The following is a 17941-nucleotide window of genomic DNA, read 5'->3' as shown; positions in this document are numbered from 1 at the left end:
TTTCAGTTGCAGAAGCCAGCGCATGAAATACGTCACAACCAAATATTATGCGATTGGTTGGCAGATCCAGAGAGGCACTGGGCAGATCCAATAGTTTTAAACTTTTACAGACAGCCGCCTTCAAGTGAGTTTACATTTGTCAATTGAGCGATTCCAGACCTTATGTACAAATTAAATGAAGTACGATTGTCTGGTAGGACCATGCAGGCTAGGTTACCACCTCAACATGTGAAGATTACTGTATATCATTTGCAAAGGGAAGACCTTGGGCCGCCCTGCAAGGACTCAATTTATGGGATTGTGCATTAAAAAAATGACGGCAGGACGATAAGTGCGTATTGTGGGCGTTCTTTTGAATCTTAGCCGGGGGGGCTCACCATTCAGGTCAGCTGGCAGCATGGAGCTCGGTGGTCACTTGAAGCTCTTAGTAGGTTAAAGAGGTGAATATCTGGCTTTCAGGTGTTTAAGTTGGAATAGAGCAGGTGGACCAGCCTTTAAAGTGGGTTTAGTGCCAGCCACAGAGCATGTTGCTGAGGTAATGTTGATCCCAGCCAGGTGGATCGCAAAGCCCGTTTGAGCCGATCTCTGAGGGCCATGGAATCACATATAGTTGTTTAGTCAGACTCACAGTGTTGATAGATAGATAGATAGATAGATGGGGGGAGAGAGAGAGAGAGAGAGAGGTGGAGAGTCTCTTTGTGACTGCTGCTGGTGAGTCACCTCACAGGTACTAGCCTACTCCTCGCTCCTTTTTGGTGACACACTCCACAGACTCATTCCTGGAATAGGTTTTTGTCAATCCAACACAGACGAGAGCCTTGGACAGTCATCGTGTCCAACGTGTGAAGCTTGGTCAGAGCAGCTCTGTTCTCATGATAAGTGAAAGCTAAAACTAACGCAGTCTAATATAACTGGCTTGCAATAAATCCTCCCCACGTGAAGGTGGTAATGTTCAGTTGTTGTTGTTGTTGTAATTGTTTTGGTTCAACTTTAGGATTATGTTGGAGGCTGTAGTTTGTGGTGCCGTAGAATTGTATTGGCTTATACTGCCAGGCGTTTCTGTTATTTTGTCAAAAACAGTTTCAACAAAACTGAACATTATTACCCTCATGAAGGCAGCATGTATGGCAGTGCTGTATAAGACTGCATTGGTTTTAGCTAGGTTTGCCTTATGGTTAGCTTAACTTCAAATACATGAGCCAGATATCATTTAGGAAGTCGTTTTTTCCCCCAAACCCTAGTGATTTGATGCTTTCATACAGTAGGCTATGTCAGTACAAAAGGCTTGTCAAGCAAAGTTCATGTTCAGTGACAGCAATCACCGCGGTTGTTAAAGTTAGAAGCTTTCTTCAAACACCACTACACAGAGTAAACTGACAATATCATACAAAACTTGTAACATTGTCAATCTTGTCATTACAGTTTTCCCTGACTGCTAAAACACATCTAATGAAAGTGGGTATTCATCTGGTATTCATCGTCACCTTCTTGGCACAGCGGAAGTCTTCTCGCGCTCACACATGTTCTCACTTTTTTAATAGATTCTACACCTTTTTAACACACATTTTCAAAAAAAAATCAAACTTTATCTCATACACACCCAACACAAACACAAGACAAAAAAAAGAATAACACTTATTTTCAGATGATAGAAATTGATATGCATGATTATGAATCTGTAATATTACTTTACAAAACTTTTTGCACAACTTTTCGATCAGCAATCAGTGCTCACCTGTCTTTTAAAGTTATAGTGTGTAACTTTGATATATAAATGTATGTTGGTTACATTCAAGCCACCACAAACAACTCTCTATTTATTTGTATGGCAGCGTTAACAAACTGGTGTTCACACCGACATTGCTCCTACACAATGTTTCAGTTGTTGATTCTACTGCTAAGAACAAACCTGGAGGTACAGCAGAAAGAATACAATCCATGCGCGCAGTGGGGCGCTCGTGGTGTAGTCAGAGCGTTCCCCCTAGAGCAGGGGTGGCCAACCAGTCAGAGACAAAGAGCCACATTTTTTACTGTCTTACTGCAAAGAGCCACATCGTACACACGGGTACACACAGTGGCGATTCCAGGAAATTTTGACTGGGGGTGGCCAAGGTGGGCCACATAGTTAGAGTGGGGTGGCCATCGCACCGCTGAATGAATAGTATGTGATATGCTGTACAACCAATTCAAAGATGATTTATAATCCCAAATGCCCAAATCATGTTAGTATCCATTGTAATGTTTGTCAGAAAACTAAACCCCTGAAGGGGGGTCTGGGGGCATTGTGTTTTTAACATGTAATCTAAGCATTCTGGTGCATTCTGGCGAAGATAATAAAGGAAAAAGTCAATATTTATTTCAGCTCAGATGAATGGTAAAATTAGCAAGACAACATAACTTGCTAGCAGCCAGATGCCTAACAACTGCACAGAGGGACGGATGACCACTAGCTTTTGACCAAATATCTTGCTAAAAAAATAAACCTTTATTTATGAAAGTCTGCCCTTGCTAAGAACATGTTACACTCGCTAACTACAAACTTTAATTTTTTTATTCAGATTTCAAAAATCTGCTGGGACACGTGCCTATACACATGCATGGGTGGCACGCATGTCACAAGCACACTTATGCTGTTTTCAAGGCCTTTGCTGACCAGAGACCAGTTCTAGTGGCCACAGTCCTATCATTAATTTAGTAATTGAAAATTGCAAACTGATCTCATATCAGTGGATTGGAGTGTTTGTGTGATGAACTTGGCAACTACCTATCAAAAAAAGTTAAGAAAGAAAAAAAAATACATATCATCTCTGAACTAGGATACATATCAGGAAAAAAATGTAATTTAAAAAATTAAATTAAAATAAAAAATAACATTTGAACTGGGGGGGGGGGGGCACTGGGGTGGCCAGTAAGATTTCAGGGGGGGGGGGGGGGCGTTTTTATTTTCGCGGGGAGCTTGCACATGCATGCACAAGCATTATTTATTAAAAAAAAAAAAAAAAAAAAAAAACAGGGGGCCCCACACTAGGACTTCAAACGGGCCCCCAGATCGTTTAAGGCCGCCCCTGTGATAATGACAGGACTGGACTCCTACAGTACTAAAGACGACAGGGCAGTCATTTTCAACAATGAACATTGTGTGCACTGCCTCACACACAAACTCTCAGTTCAACCAAGTCCACAAACAAAAATATAACAATTTAAAATAGCGTTTTTCTCTTACAATGCATGTTGCTTTGTGGGACTTACTTTTAGCATGGAGAGAGCTGAAGTGGCGCCGAAGATTTGAAGCCTTGAAATGCGCAAATGACACCTGGCATATAAGGCAGAATGGCCTGCCATAACGTTCAACAAAAAATATGAACTCTCCCACTCTGTTTCGGAGCGAACTTGACACAAATAGTTTACTCACGGAAAACCTCCCTCCAAGCTGAGCGGGCAGTTTTATGTTGCGTCCGCACCAAACGTTTGCGAACGTTATGTTGCGTCCTCAATTAAACATTTGCGAACAGGCATACACATAGGGCCTACACATTAATAAAATAAAAAATGAAATAATAGACAACATGTAAAACGAACGTAAGAGCCGCATGAAACGTTTGCGAACATGCACACACATAGACCCACACAAAAAAAAAGTATAAAAAAAATAAATTATAATCACATAATTTGATATGAACTGAAGAGCCGCACAAAGCTGGGCAAAGAGCCGCATGCGGCTCGCGAGCCGCGGGTTGGCCACCCCTGCCCTAGAGGCTCAGTCCTCATTGCAGCAGACCTGGTTCTAATCCAACCAATGTTCAGTTCCTTCATGTAATTCCCCTCTCTACCCTATTTCAAATCCGACTAATAAAGCAAACAAGGCCAAACAAAAAAATCTTGAAAAAAAATCCATGCACAAAGGTTTACCTCATGTTGATGTGCTAACAGTGTTGTTGTAATTCCTCAGAAGTTACATACTATAGCTTTAAAGATGACACCTCTGTGTTGTTATTTGCAAGAGTGGATCAAAGAGACACATTCAGGTAACCATTATTGACCATCGATCGTGACATGTTCTTCACAGAGGCTGGACAAAGGGTCTTACTCCCCATTCCACGAAATAACGTTCAACACAATGTTAGTGTGTATTTCAGCTTTACTGTATTGCCCTGTTGGCAGAACAAACTGTGCCTGCAGCAGTAGTGCACTTGTTTTATCAATCTGATTGCTGTGACATGTCGCAATGTCAATTTTGACACGCATTCTGCATTTACTTTAGATAATTCACACACACTGGCTGCAGAGGACAGATCTTTAGTGCTGAGTATGAGGCTGCCATTGTAGATAGGGCCGTGGCAAACAATGCAAGTTGTGTGTGAAATCCAGGCAGCGGTAATGGCAGATCAGGGAGCGTTCCGAAAAATATCAACAGTTGCTATCGATCGAGTTCTTACACAAAACCATGTTGCGTTTACTTTTTTTTACAGAATTCAATGGAGGAATGAATGCAGTACAAAAGATCTAACATAGTGAATGCCTGAATTTGGGTTTGGGTGCTTACTGTAGTTCGTATGTCAACAGCACTTAATGGACAGAATGGAAAGAACTGCGCATTCAAATAAAATGAAAGAATGTTTTGAGGAAAATGTCTTTTTATACAGTGTTTCGACAGGATATCCAAACAAAAAAAGGTGACAAGTGCAGGTGCAGAGTGCAACAGTGTCTTTTTATATCCCTAGTAAAATCATGTTTGGAGAAAAAATTGCAACTGATATGCAGGTGATATGCCCATGCTGTTCTTTTTCTTTTTTTCTTATCACATACTATAACTTTGCATGATCTTAATAAACTGCACATGCAGGCAAGTAGCAAAGATTATGGTTGAACTGGTTCATATTGACGTCTGTACTTTGTATTTCAGAGTTCTTTGTGTGATTGGTTAAAAGGCTATATCGTTGTTTAACTGCTCAAATCACTTCTGAAAACACAGTGAAATACAGTGAATGGATATACTAAACAAGCTCAAGATAAGAACAATAGGATCACTGGTATCATACATCTGATATCTTAATATCTGCGGGTAACAGGAGCGTGTGGAAATTGCCTTTTGCATTAGTGTGACTTTGGCTAGTCAGTATTTTGGGGAGCAGAAAGAAAAAGGCAGGCCCATGATGTGAGCTAAAGGCCCTTCTCTTGTCCCCTGGCGCTGCTTGCCGGTGCCCTGCTAATGGCGGCTAATTTGCTAGCGAGGCGTAATTGGGTTCGGGAAGCATGAACCCCATGGGGATGGTGAACACCAGCAGAGATAGAAGGTGGGGCGAGGGTGTGTGTTTTGCATGCATGGGGTTTCGCCCGCAGTGTGTGTATGCGTGACATTACTCATATAGCGGATCATTATGAATTAAAGTGTGGATCTCTTTAGTGTGCATTCAAACCGTGTGAGCCCCTTCAAAGCTTTCACCATCGCCTTTAACGATATGAATTGTTTGTGAGTATGTGCGCTTGTGTGCTCTGTGTGTGTGTGTCACACCCATTAATTACTAATGGCTGTTAATTGTTGACCGGGAATACCATGGGTGTAACACAGTTTAATGCAACAAATGCAACAATGCTTTGTTTGTGGAGAGGATATTATTAGCATAACCACTAGATGTGACATGTCTGCAGAACTGTTGGAACAAGTTAATGACGCTGTAAATTTGACCGAGTTCCCTGGAGGCATATTGTGTCAGGAGGTAACATATCGATGAATACCTAAGGTTGTGAGTGCAATCATAAAAAGGTAAAAAGCTGTCGGAAAAATCCCAGTCCATTTGATCAAACCATATCAAGGAAATAGCTGATTTGAGTCTGGTCTGTTCTTAATGACACCAGTTTGAGACACTGCAGGTGAATTGGGTAAACATTTTGACTCATGGATATCACCATGATACTTTACCAGGTGATTAATTACATTAACACAATCATTTTTTTTCGTTTGAATGAATGTACAAATTTGGCAATATCGAAATAATGACATACTCGGTATCTCTTTAAAACAAGCAAAAACATTTAAATGTTGGATAAAGCCAAAATTAAAATGGTTGTTTTAGCTTTACAACATATTAGAGTCCAGAGAAAAAAAAATTAATAAAGCCTTTTTAAAAATGTTATAGTTGTAAAATACTGTGTACAGCTCTTAAGTTGTTTGTCTTTAAGCAATTACTAAATATAATAAACACACAAAAAAATCCTTGTGTAGCCTAATAACCTGCAGAATAGGGCTAATAATGATTATGGCAAATGTAGTTGATGTAAGTGCTAAGAAGTTGAGACTTTCGGTTCAGAGTATTCAAAAAAACAAATGTTGAGATAAATGCTGTTAAAAATGGTTGTGCATGAGAAATATACATATACAAACAGATATGGCGTCGTAAAATAAACACCTAAATGCACATTTTGGACCTATTAGTTGCACTAGTATGAAAGAAGACATGTTATGGAGGCATAATAACCAAAACTCTCAAACTTGTTTTTGCCTTCAGTGTTACCTGCCTTAACATACTATCTACTTACACTATTTGTATTCCTAAAGCAAAAAGAAAATTGTGGGATACTGGGAGAAGTGTCAAATGTGTTTATGTGACTATATCCCTAACTAAAACAGGCAGCATTACATATCCTCTGGCATGACCATTGTATGTAAAAAAAATTATATAATGATAAATAAAACATAACAACGAAAGTAAACACAAATAAAACAATCTTGTCACAATAAGCACTCTACTGTCACCTAACCTGCCAGACAAGGTGTGCGAGTCATTCCTGAAAATGACTTGGCATTTGATTTGCATTTCTCGCATGTCTCATTATTTATCATCCACCTGGAGACGTACAGTCAACCTCCTTACAAGAGACCAGTTTGGAAAGCCAGAAAACATTAAGAGGTAAACGAATACAATTCCTATTTGAAAACTTTATTATAATCTTATAAAAGATTGTTATCTCTTTGTATGGATGAGGTTGCTACATGTTACAGAGGAAACACTCGGGAGTTTGTTGCTTAGAATTTAGTTGTGTGAGCTAATATTACATGTAGCCCATTGTACTAGACAGCATTTTGGAACTTACTGAAGGTAAAAAGGGATACATTGCACATTTGTTTCGTTTAAATTATCATTGTAAATAATACAGATGAATGCCCTTAGAGTAGATTTTATGAAAGCCTATTACGCAAACGTTACTTCAAAATGTAACAACAGCAAACATTGTATTCTGCATCTGCCTGTTGTTTGGAATTGTAGGTTTTAAGAAAAAGAAACGTGTCTTTACCAGCAAGCTGTTGGTGTGAGAAGTTGAAAAAAACATTCCTGTAAAATGGTTAAAGGGCAGCAGGAGCAATAACACAAAACAGAGACTTTAATGTAGTTCACAAGCCCTATCACAAGACATTTTGTTCATTTGCAATACATTTTAAATAGAAGAAAATACCTTTTGACATAGTGTAATATTACATAATGATATAATAATTGTATTGAATGATGTGTAACTTTTCAATAGCAGGTGTTTATGAAGTCTTTTACAAATAAGACCAGAACATGTTGAAAATCTAAATTTCTGTGAATTAAACAAGAAATTGAAGGGACAAAGAAGGGAGCATGAACCGTGAATAGGAAAAAAGAAAGTGGGAAATATACAAGAAGATTATCCACCAAATTGTATTTCAAATAATAAATTGTCGCTGAATCTAACAGGCATGCACTGGGGCTGGGTACATGGAGTGGCAGCACAACCTCAGTCTTGACTAACCAGCACGCATGTTTGAATACCACAATCAGGAAGGTTACCAGAATTTTTATTTATTTATTCAATGGCTTTCTTCTTACATTCAAACAAAGTTGGTTGACCAGCTCATCTTACAAGTCATACATGTAGGCCTATAGATTACTTTGCTCTTGTAATGAGGAATAACTATATTGATTACCTCTCTCCTATCAGGATGGCATTACCTAAGGCAGTAGGATACTTTGTTGTTCTTCTGGGTCTAAACTACTTTCTGGGGAAAACAGGACACAGCCAGTCTCTGAATGTATTCTCTGAGGTAAGAATATTAATGAATATGTAAGTACACTCAAGGTTGTAGTGAAATAGGCACATTATTCTAAAACTGGAGGGATTTTGCCTATCATACGAAATATATTTGTGCAAGATAATGTGGTTCATCAATCGTGTATGTTTGTGTATAATGTGTTTTTAGTCAGTTATTACACGTATGTACAAACACACTGTACCATAGGGCTAATTCGATTACAATAGTTTTTTTCTTTTTCAGGATGTGATGGATACAAAAGTAGAAGTCGAAGAAATAAGAATGGGTGAGTCACATCTTGACTTAATCAAGTCAGTGATATACTGTTTGTGTCTGTGTGCTCATTACAGAACAAAATGGCCATTGAGTCATAATTGTGTCACTGAAATGTGGACTATCAACACAGCCATGATACACTATCTGATTATGTTTCATGTATGTCTTCCTAGCCACTATATATAATGTGTTGAGGTAATCTGTGGTGACAAATTGCATTTAATCAGGTATTCTAATTGATTTCAATTACTTAAAGCAGCTACGAGTAACATTTCTTTTAAACAGCCTCATGTTTCCTCTGATAATCATAAATTACCTTTAACAGCAAACGAGACCATCAGTGCAAAGAAAGACGTTTTTATATAGTTGTTATTACTGCGTTTGGTCTGGTCGCACACCCAGTCCGATTTTCGGATCGCTCGTGCAGGCTCTATGGTCACATATCCGTATTGGTCGCAGATTTCAGTGTGGCGCTGCAACGTGATTTGAGAAGCCTATCCCTCCAGGTGAGGGAAGGGGAGCGGGAGCCTTGTTTGAGACAGTTATTTGTCGTCATAATGACTGATAACGGAGCTGAACCATCAAAGAAAAAAAAGAGAATTAAATGAAGAAAAGCTAAAAGGGAGAGTGATATAGGCTACGGGCCAATAGTATCCAGCTGCAGCCCCGGAGACAAGCACCCTGGCGTGACAACGACACCCAGGCGTGACGGAAGTAACTGTGGTGTGACGGACGTTACCTGTAGATTTTATTTTTGCAACGTCATAAACTTCTAAGTTGTAAACAACGTCAAACAATAACAAGACAGCAGACCGATACTAAGTTTGTGTTATTTATATTGTTTTGGCGATTAGGTTCAGGCATCACAGTTGGGTGGTTAGGGTTAGGGCAAGGGGACAGGGAGAGGTTAGAATATAGATAGAACATTGACGGAACACGGCGGCGGCCATCTTGAGTACGTCACGTCAAACAATAAAAAAGACCGCAGACCGATAGGCTACTAAATTTCGGTTATTTAGGCCTATATTGTTTTGAGGATTAGGTTCAGGCATCATAGCTGGGTGGTTAGGGTTAGGGCAAATGAGTGACATAGCAGACATGTCATGGAAGCTAAATAGTCAAAAATCACGTCCGTCACACCACAGTTACTTCCGTCACGCCTGGGTGTTGTTGTCACGCCAGGGTAACTTGTCTCCGGGGCTGCAGCTGGACCCTACTCCTACGGGCGGGACGAGGGCGTTGCAAAGCAACGTGTATACAATTTTACGGGAGCGAACTAGACTGCAGTGTTTACTCCTAAATGAATGAGCGGTTGGTACTAACACAACGTTTGCTTTGCTTCACCATCATCAGATAACCATTATCTGAAATAGTAATTATTTACAACAACATAAACACATTACCTCATCGTGATCCATACTAACTGCCGTCTCTCGTTCATTCGCTTTCTGTGAGGACACGTAATCTTTCAGCTCCGTGAGAGTAGCTGCATCAACTCATTGCAATCAGGTGTGTGTGGCACTGACTGGCATTAGTTGATGCAGTGTCACTAACTCACAGAGCCGAAAAGAGTCCATGCCCCCACACTTTCAACACACGAACATGCACTATATTGCGCCCTTCTCAGTTGACATTTATTAAAAATACTACCGCTTTTGTCGAAAGGGGCCGCCAAGGAACAAAGTTACTCGTAGTGGCTTTAATTGAAATAAGCATTGTTTATGTATTCTACTTTGTATGTTTACTCCAAATGTCAATGTGAAATATTGTAGAGTAGTGATATAGATACTAGTAATCTGCAGTAGAATATTTTAAAAACCTAAAATGAGCATGTAAAGTACAATGCCTTGTTAACCCTCCTATTATCCTTTGGCTCAATTTGACCCCATTCAATGTTTGACACCTCTACATTACTGGTTCATTTCTTTAGCTTCATATTGAATGACTTTTCATAACTTTATGTGGAAAACTGGAAAAACATAAAACATGACATGATTACATTTGTAATTGTTCTGTACACATATTTGTGGCAGGTGTTCCTTGTGGTCAATTTCCCCCTAGGCTGTTTTAGGTGTATAAAAACACTTAAAAAGTATACATATTTGACTCACATTTATTTTGGTTGTTTATGATGACTTTCAGGTCACTATAATATTTGAAAGTTGTGTCTCTCAAATATATAGTTAACCACACACAAACAACCTCATGTACTGACTTACTGACTTTCAAGGTGTGTTCTCCAACCACACCTTGAAAGCCCCAGGGGAACCACAACTGTTGGCAGTTCTCAAAAGACAATCTCAACATAATCCGAGTTAACAAATGAACAATCTCGCTGAAAACTTTGTTTTGAAAACTTTCTTCATGAACACGGTTTCGCAAAAACAGGCCTAACTCGCTTGAATGTGAAGCCGCAGTCTTAGGAAATGCTCCGTTTGTTTTAACAGTAACTTAACTGCTGCACGCTATAGACATTGTTTTTTTACTGTAGAAAGCTGTGCCGGGCATTACAGGTGGTGATACGAGCTGGATAAAAACAGTAGGACATGAACTATATGTAATGAAATCATGTTTTGAGACAAAAAAGGTCAATATTTTCAGATCAGTTATAGGTGTTCTAATAATTTCGGCCACCACTGTGTACTGTGTATTTATATACACAGTATATAAATATATATACACAGTATATAAATATACACTTATAAACTATTAGTATAATATATACTGTATTCTAGAGTCTTTACACAAAGGGAAATATGTCAGGCCTTTGTGTTTTGTTTAAATGTGGATGAGTATGGCTTACAGTTCATGGAATAAAAATTCCAGTACTTACAGTGAACAGTGAAAAGTGTCAACTGAAAACATTGAAACTCTTCCACAAATGTTTCAGACATTTAGAATATAAAAACGTAATGTGATACTTAAGACATTTTAATCTTTTTATTGTTTTCATCTTTTATAGATTCACTTGATATTCTTACAACTGCAACACTGAATGAATGTCTGTTCTTCTCCACAGTGGACTTTGATGTAGTCCTTGAGTTGAATATGGCAGTCCAAAGTGTTCAAACAAATTTCTTTGATCAACTCAGGACATTTCTGAAAAATATCTCACTCAACCACCCCGTCAGTACCCTCAGTACCGTCAGGGAAGTAGACATTAATTTCACCACTGGTAAGAACTTGTGCTTGTTTCTTTGTTCCTTTTATGTAATTTGCATGGCTGATTTGATGCTGTTCTCTCAACTAGTGTGTGACCTGTTTGGGTTAAAGTTTTGACATTTCTTTAAAAGGCTGCTCTCACTCTGCATCGGTGCAGCTGTGTCAGTGTGAGGAGCAGTTTGCTTGGTCATGTGACAAGTGTAACGTCTATGATTCCTGCAGTGATGTCACCACACCATCCTGTGACTGCATTAATGGACTTCCTACTGACGGAGAGTTCTGTGAACCAATTGCAAGTAAGCATTTGCTAACGTGTAGCTAATCCAATAAAAGTGAACGTTTTGGCTTAAAAGTAAGCAATCAATTTCTGCTGTATGTGCCATAATCTTGGTTAAATGTATGCACTATAGCTTCAAGCTAAAATAATTCAGGGTAATAATTGGGGAATCTCTGCTCCACAGGTATCACCCCATGTCCAGGTAGGGGACATATTTTACTTTGTTTTGCATGGATGTAGTTAAACAGAGTGGGTAGTCATTGGAGACACCTCTTAACAAGTAAAACGCATTTATAGATATAAAAGCACAATTATGTATTTACTTTTTTTACAGTGACAATGCCAACAACGCCAAAGCCAATTAACAATTAAGGGTATGACTCTTACAATGTAAAGAGTGAGGTTATTACACAATCTGTTATAAACTTGTTACCATATTATGTAATAATTGATCACAAATTGCCCTAATGCTTATTGACCAATAAAAAAACAATACTAATATAAATGCATAAAAGAACATATGTATTAATTTGTTTTACAATGTTATAACAACATTAATGAATACCTCAATTGTGTTTGATTTTTACATAAAGCACCATATTATTACATTTTTGTTAAAAAAGTGCAACCTCAAATATGTCAGATTATGTAATAATGTAGAACAAAAGTAATAACAGTACTGTTATCCATAAAAAGACTACGTATGGATCCAAGTATTGACACAGATCAACATATTTCCTTGTTTTGCATGGATAAAGTTAAACAGAGTGTGTAGAGACACGTCTTGAAAAGTAAAAAACATTTTAGAAGCACAATTACGTATTTACTTATTTTTTACAGTGAAAACAACACCTCCTCCAACAACAGGTAAAAGTATTACTCTTCCAATGTAAAGAATGAGGTTATTACACAATGTCATAAACATGTCACCATAGCATGTAATAATTGATCACAAAATGCGCTGATACTTATTGACCAATACAAACAAACACTAATATGCTGAAAATATATGTTTGCATTTTTTACAATATTATAAAAAAAATTACGAAGAAATTGATTGTGTTTGTTTCCTACATAAGGCCCCATATTATAAATGTTTTGTTGAAAAAGTGCAACCCCATATTTCCTTATAACTATCAAATGATGTAATAATGTATAACACAAGTAATAACAGTACTGTTATCCATTATAAAGAGTACGTATAGATCCATGTATTGACACAGGTCAAGATATTTTTTTTCCTGTTGATAAAAGTTATTTACTTTAATCAACTTGTATCCTGTTCTTTATCTCTAGCATGTGCCACCTGCGTCCCACCACAGTTTGCGGGGCTGCTGGCTGACTCTCAGGTGAGCTAGTTTTCCAGGTGTTTCAGACATCAGATGGCTCAACTCAGTTACCGTACACACTAGATAAGTCCATCTTAAGTTTTCATTATTTTTTAAAGCTAATGTTTTAAGGGAAAAGAGGGAACTTTTACATTTAGTAATACATATATCTTAGCATTTACTGTATGTTTTAAAATATCTATGTTACAAGTTGATCAGCTTCAGTTTTAGACTTTTGAAAAAATATCAGTCTGTTGGAAGATAGAAAAATCCATCTTTTAACCAGTACAGACACAAACCCACCAAAAGCCAAGTTTGACTGCCGTCATCAAATAATTCACCAACTTATTAGAAGCTTACCATTAACCCTACTACCTGAGTGGATTGCTCAACATGCAGTGCTCAGTTAATCCATGTTTTACCTTGTATCTTGATCCTTGAGATATGGTGTAATGCTAACATTACTTTTTTTCTTTTTAATCTCATAGAACTTGACTGAAGAGTCACTGCCAGGAGTCTTGAGCCAATTAAACGGTTTCACTAACGACCTCGCACAGGAGGTGGTTGAATCTACTGCAACCATCAGTGCCATTGTTGAAATACTCACTAACGTGGCCAACGCATTAGCAAATTTTAGACCCCTAACCAACCAAACATCCGTCGAGGTTTGTGAATCAGTCTGCTGATGTTTACCCATGTCCTATAATATTAGGAATCTAAATCGAGCAGTGCAATCTGGCAGAAACCAGTTTGACCTAGGTACATCCATCTACTGTTCCCAGCATTGAGGACACCTTTAATACTGAGCATATTTCCAACTCCATTTACAGAAATGCAGCCCCAACTTGCAAGGAACCTCCACCATGCTTCACTGTTACCTGCAGACACTCAGCAGCCAAACATTTCACATTTTGACTCATTAATCAAGAGCACCTGTTGCCATTTTTCTGCACCCCAGTTCCTATGTTTTTGTGCATAGTTGATTCACTTGGCACTGTTTATATGTCGGAGATATGGCTGTTTTGGTTGCAACCCTACATAAAGACCACTTCTGGCCAGTAGATGGGTGAACCTGGGTCCCACTGGTTTCTGTCAGTCCTGAGCTGATGGCACTGCTGGACATCTTCAGAATTACTGTATATATAATTGCATTTCACATGATCTAATCTCCTATTTCCTATCAATTTAGAATATCCTATCAACTGTGGGCATTCTTACCACAGAAGCTGCACGTGCTTCATGGGTCACTCTTAATGCTGAGACCAGAAATGTTGCAGGAATAAGAACCAACAGCCCAAGTGTCAGCTCATCATTACTGGCTTCTCTTGAGAACATAACACGTAGCCTTTCCAACAACCCTTTTAACATTGCCACGCCGTTTATTCTTTTTAACCAAACTAATTTCACAGACACTTTCACTGATGACTTTAACTCTTCGGTGGTGATAGATATCCCACAGACGGATGCACGGTCAATCTCTGTGATGACATTTGCCTCAATGGATAACGTGCTCCTCGCAAGAGACAAGGACAATTCCAGCTCCACTGTCATCAATGGGAGAGTCGTACTTGTTAGGACCCGTGGCGCTGTCACCAATGTTTCATTCACATTCGATGTTAGAAACACTACTTTGGTCGACCCTCAGTGCGTTTTCTGGAACTTCGATCTATTCGATGGGCGCGGGGGATGGGACGACCAGGGCTGCGTGTTGGTAGACAACGTAAACCAGACCGTCACTTGCAACTGCAACCACACAACTTCGTTCTCTATCCTAATGTCACCCTACAGTCCTGACGACCCTGTATTGGATATTATAACCTACATTGGAGTTGGCATCTCCATGGCTTCTTTGGTTATATGCCTCATTATTGAAGCTGTCATATGGAGATCAATACGTCGAAACACCACATCTTACTTGCGTCACGTTTCCATCGTTAACATCGCCATGTCGCTCCTGATCGCAAACATTTGGTTTATTATCGGGGCGTCTATTTCAGATTTCAGTGAGAAAAAAAACCCGGCGTGCACCGCAGCTACATTTTTTATCCATTTCTTCTACCTAGCCCTGTTCTTCTGGATGCTATGCTCGGGTCTGCTACTGTTCTACCGTACGGTCAGTGTCTTTGACGGTGGTATGTCGAGGAAATCTATGCTGGCCATTGGATTCTCCCTAGGCTACGGGGCGCCTCTCATCATAGCCGCCATCACTATAGCTGTAACCCTACCCAACGGACAGTACACACGAGCACAAGGGATCTGCTGGCTGGCATGGGAGGATTCCAAGGCTCTACTGGCCTTTGTGATCCCCGCTCTGTCCATAGTGGCGATAAACCTCCTAATCCTGATTCTTGTGATTTACAAATTGTTGAGGAGAAGGGCAGTGACGGACAGCGCACAAGCATCAGAGAGGCACGTCCTAGTGGTTATTGCTAGGTCTTTGGCCGTCCTCACGCCGTTTTTCGGATTAACTTGGGCACTGGCAGTCGGAATCTTGATCAGCCCTCGCGACAGAGGAATCCATATCGCATTTGCATTCTTCAATTCACTGCAGGTACATTTAGAGTAGTACACATTTCTGATCTGTATATAACTGTAGTACCGTGTTACCTGAAGAGTGAGTTTGCCTTTGTGTCACTGAAGCTGATGCTCACTGTTACTTTCTTTAAAAGGGTTTCTTCATATTGGTCTTTGGAACGTTGTTGGACAAGACGGTACGCATGTCTTCAAATTCACTATTTTAATTAACTGTCTCTTTACTTGATAGGTAAATCTACCCATTTGTAAAACAATATATTTTTATTTGTATTTATCTTACTGAAAAAACTTGAGAGTTGGAGTTAAATCTTGAACTACCACTATTCATGTTACAAAGCAATCTACTGTACCACGTATTTAGTTAGTGGTTCTATGCACTGAATGCTTGAAGGAGGCATTTAGTACAACCTTAGCACTCCTTTACTCAGAAGTCAAGAGACATTGCTAGTAGTTATGTCTCTGAAATCATACATGTTAACCCTTTAAAAAATGTTTACTGAAACAAACGTACAGTATGTGTGTGCTCATTTCTGAGATATTCACTTTTCAGGTGCGGTCAGAATTAGGGAAGACGTCGCAAACTTCCAGCAGCAGTGGGACGAGGGTAAGAACAGTTTTCTTTCAATATATTATAGAGACAGACATTCTCTGCCCCACGAGAATATGTGGTGGTGTGTTTATCTGCACAGTCCTCCTCTCACTGGCTAGATTTGACATACTAGCACTTGTTGGTATTGTTTTGTAAACAGAAAATTCAGACTGTGCTCCAGCCCAGCTCCTCCCTCCTACTTTATGCTTCCATCATTGACCATTGAGAGGGATTGTTTTTTATATGACTATATCATTTCATCTTTAATGAAAATGCTGCATATTCACCCTTTAATGAGATTTAAATATTATAGTCATTCATGTTTTTTCTTTAATTCTTGTTTTAGAGCACCAGCGCTGGAAACTCATCGAGTGCTTTTATAGACTTTTTCCGGAACTTGGGAAAAGGAAGAGGTAAGGCATCAATAAAAAGAAATTCTACTTGCTAGTTTAGCGGTTTCATCCACTAGGCAAGAAGCTAAAGTTTAGTCAGTCGGTCGATCCACTGTCTTGTCTTGAAATATCTCAACTATTAGATACACTTTGTCAACATTTTGATAGAGACATATATGTTCCCCAGGATGTCTAAATAATGTAAAGGGACCCCATGTGTGTGTATACTGTGTGTATATATAGACAGTATGCCAAAGTACATCCCCACAGAGCTGCTTGCTTGGCTGTATGCTCATGGTCTTGCATTAGGTTATTGTCAAATTGTCTTGTCACAGACTTAGTCTATTTTTTTCCCTTAGCTGGTTACAATACGTCATCTCCTGGCACAGCCTCCGGTGCATCACACTCCCACACCAACTCTTGAAGATCTTTGGAGACAGCTCTGGCTGTCTGGAATGACAACCACCAAAGCGAAGCGAACCAGCTGTTTCATTTCTTTCTTTCTTCATTGCAGCTTTAACAAGTTCAATGTATGACAGATGACTTGAAGAATAATGAAAGTAAAACTCGAACAATAATGTGACAATGAAGACGAGTCATATTTTATATATTGGAGGACAAAGTACAAGGCATTGATTGGTAGGATTTTGAAAGTTGTAGTTAATGACAGCACTCCCCACAACGACACTGTGTATTAACTTGTGATTTGTATTGTATCCCATACAGAGAATGTTTGGCTCTATAATACTGTATATTGAAATGGTGTGTTTGATATAAAGCATATCATATTGCACAGTTTCAATCCATCACTTACTATACTGTTTGATTTTGCCCTTTCCTTTTGCACTATCCAGAATCTATTCATTGTATATATTACTTATCTTATTTTATTCTTTGTTTATTGCACCGTGGGTCAGAGATAAACATCATTTCAAAATTGAAAAGTATTATTGACACAAAGGGTTTTATGTACAGAGAGCACATTGATGTTGAAGTTATATAGAATCCAACAGTTGACCCTTACGTGTGCGTGTCCATGCGCGTGTCCATGCGCGTGTCCAGACATCTCTGAGAAGGTGTCTTGATAACATGTAAATGATAAACAGTAGGAGGCGAAGGCAGGCTTCAAAGCACACTGCTGGTGGAACAATTCCATGCTGCCTAACCACTGATGTACATGCTACTGCTATACAGTACATGTATACGAAGAATACATCAAGGGAAGTGATTGGCTGTGAGGAAGGAGAGAGAGAGAGAGAGACACACACACACACACACGCACACGCACACGCACACGCACACGCACACACACACACACAAAGAGAGAGACAC

At 39.1% G+C, this 17941-nt stretch overlaps 1 protein-coding gene across 1 annotated transcript; it reads left to right on the top strand.

Moving 5' to 3' along the window:
- The first annotated feature begins 6847 nt into the window (after positions 1-6847).
- On the top strand, positions 6848-17347 carry LOC307258325 (adhesion G protein-coupled receptor F5-like). Its single transcript, XM_080037830.1, has 15 exons — positions 6848-6908; positions 7716-7803; positions 7960-8062; positions 8294-8336; positions 11346-11501; positions 11620-11784; positions 11950-11967; positions 12606-12632; positions 13062-13114; positions 13582-13758; positions 14283-15644; positions 15763-15804; positions 16179-16232; positions 16564-16630; positions 16969-17347. The coding sequence occupies exons 3-15, from the start codon at positions 7961-7963 to the stop codon at positions 17031-17033; spliced, it is 2331 nt and encodes a 776-aa protein (XP_079893956.1). The 5' UTR covers positions 6848-6908; positions 7716-7803; position 7960; the 3' UTR covers positions 17034-17347.
- The last annotated feature ends 594 nt before the right edge of the window (positions 17348-17941 follow it).

Source organism: Ammodytes marinus (genome assembly GCF_949987685.1).
Source record: "Ammodytes marinus genome assembly, chromosome: 12".
Classification (NCBI taxonomy): domain Eukaryota; kingdom Metazoa; phylum Chordata; class Actinopteri; order Uranoscopiformes; family Ammodytidae; genus Ammodytes; species Ammodytes marinus.
The sequence above is the reverse complement of the archived record's forward strand: the minus strand, read 5'-3'. Positions and strand labels throughout refer to the sequence as shown.